The sequence below is a fragment of the Hemicordylus capensis genome, chromosome 2 (genome assembly GCF_027244095.1).
Source record: "Hemicordylus capensis ecotype Gifberg chromosome 2, rHemCap1.1.pri, whole genome shotgun sequence".
Classification (NCBI taxonomy): domain Eukaryota; kingdom Metazoa; phylum Chordata; class Lepidosauria; order Squamata; family Cordylidae; genus Hemicordylus; species Hemicordylus capensis.
Window position 1 is genome coordinate 155,965,975 of NC_069658.1, and position 1,457 is coordinate 155,967,431.

The 1,457-nt window shown below is 42.5% G+C and overlaps 1 protein-coding gene across 1 annotated transcript; it reads right to left on the reverse strand.

Moving 5' to 3' along the window:
- Positions 1-528: 528 nt before the first annotated feature.
- Positions 529-1,257, reverse strand: LOC128343687 (taste receptor type 2 member 10-like). Its single transcript, XM_053293122.1, has one exon. It carries the CDS (start codon positions 1,255-1,257, stop codon positions 529-531), a length of 729 nt encoding a protein of 242 aa, XP_053149097.1.
- Positions 1,258-1,457: the final 200 nt, after the last annotated feature.

Genomic DNA, 1,457 nt, shown 5'->3' on the forward strand with positions numbered 1-1,457 from the left:
CCCATATATCTGTTGCTATTGTTTTACACATGCAAGTATCAAGATTTCTAGGCAAGAACATATCTTTGTATGGGTCTAAGCCCAGTGTCCAGAGCATCCTTAGGGATGTAGCAATGTGCAGGAAGTAGTGTGATCTGGGTAAGTGCCAGTTTCTGCATCATAGGTACTGTATTCACTAGCCATATATAGGTATTATATAAGCATGGATGCTATACCCAGCTACAGCATTGCTCAGTAACACACCACATCCTCACACTCATGTGTTCTTTAGCCCACACAATCTATGCATATAGTATTTGAATGTTGTACCCATGGATAGTGTGGGGATGGAGTGTGAAGGTGAGGGACAGAGCATACTAGTACGGAAACCAGTACATCTAGTACTTCTTGGTTTCAGCATCTACAGTTGGTGCAACACCTGAACTGGACTACTGTACACACACACACACACACACACACACACACACACACACACACACAGTCCTCTTTTCTTGGAACAATGGGTACGTCTGCTGCATATTTTCTTCTTTATGAAGATCTTCGTCTGATGTTTGGAATTCGTGTGCACACTTCTTTCAGTTTGGGATTGGTTAGTATTAAGATTATGGAGTGTGCAGAAGGCAACGAAGACAGTGCAATATCACCAACCAATCGCTCAAGGTTTCCGAACTCCAATAAATTCATAATGGACAGCACCATAACAGCAAAATATAGAATGTAGAAGAAGAGAAAGAACAGCAAAGATGTGATAACATTGAAATGGGCCTGAGTGTTGAAGTCCTTAATTCCAATGCTATTCTTTTTCAGATGCCTGGTGTGTCTCCACAAAGAGACGAGCAAAAGGATTGATGCAGTTAAACAGATGCTGACATTGATGGCACTGAAAGCAAGTTGCAGGCGTTGAACTATAGTTAGGCTGTAGTCGCAAGCCTCACTTTGGCTGGTATTCCCTGGCAGATTTCCTGACAGACTGTAGTGTTTTTTATTTCCCAAACAACTCACAATTATGGAAACAGTGAAGACCATGAAAGGTATGAGTGACATTCCAAGCAGTCTGGGCACGAGCATATTGATTCTAAGCTTGAGCCACAGGAAGAGGGGATGGATGAAGTTGGCGACCCTCACACAGTAAAAAATACTGAGCCAAGTGGTACACCAGAAGGTGGCAATGTTGAAATACATCCAGACATAGTCGATAACCTCCCGTTTATCGATGTAGATCTCCGGAGAACTGAAATACAGAAATTGGCTCGTCATGACAGTCAGCTGCAACAGAAATCTGCTGGTGCTCAAACTGATCAAGAGGAGATCACAAGGTACCATTTTCCTGCTTTGAAGCCAATGGTGGCCAATAACTACTATGATAAATCCATTTCCTAATAGGGCAGCAATGGACAGAATTCCTAAAACAGACAGAGTAAAGATACCAAGTGGAGTTGTCTTGCCTCTGTCCATTA

Bases quoted from the DNA above. Each gene is read 5' to 3' on its own strand.
- LOC128343687 (XM_053293122.1), bottom strand. From the start codon at position 1,257: ATGACGAGCCAATTTCTGTATTTCAGTTCTCCGGAGATCTACATCGAT.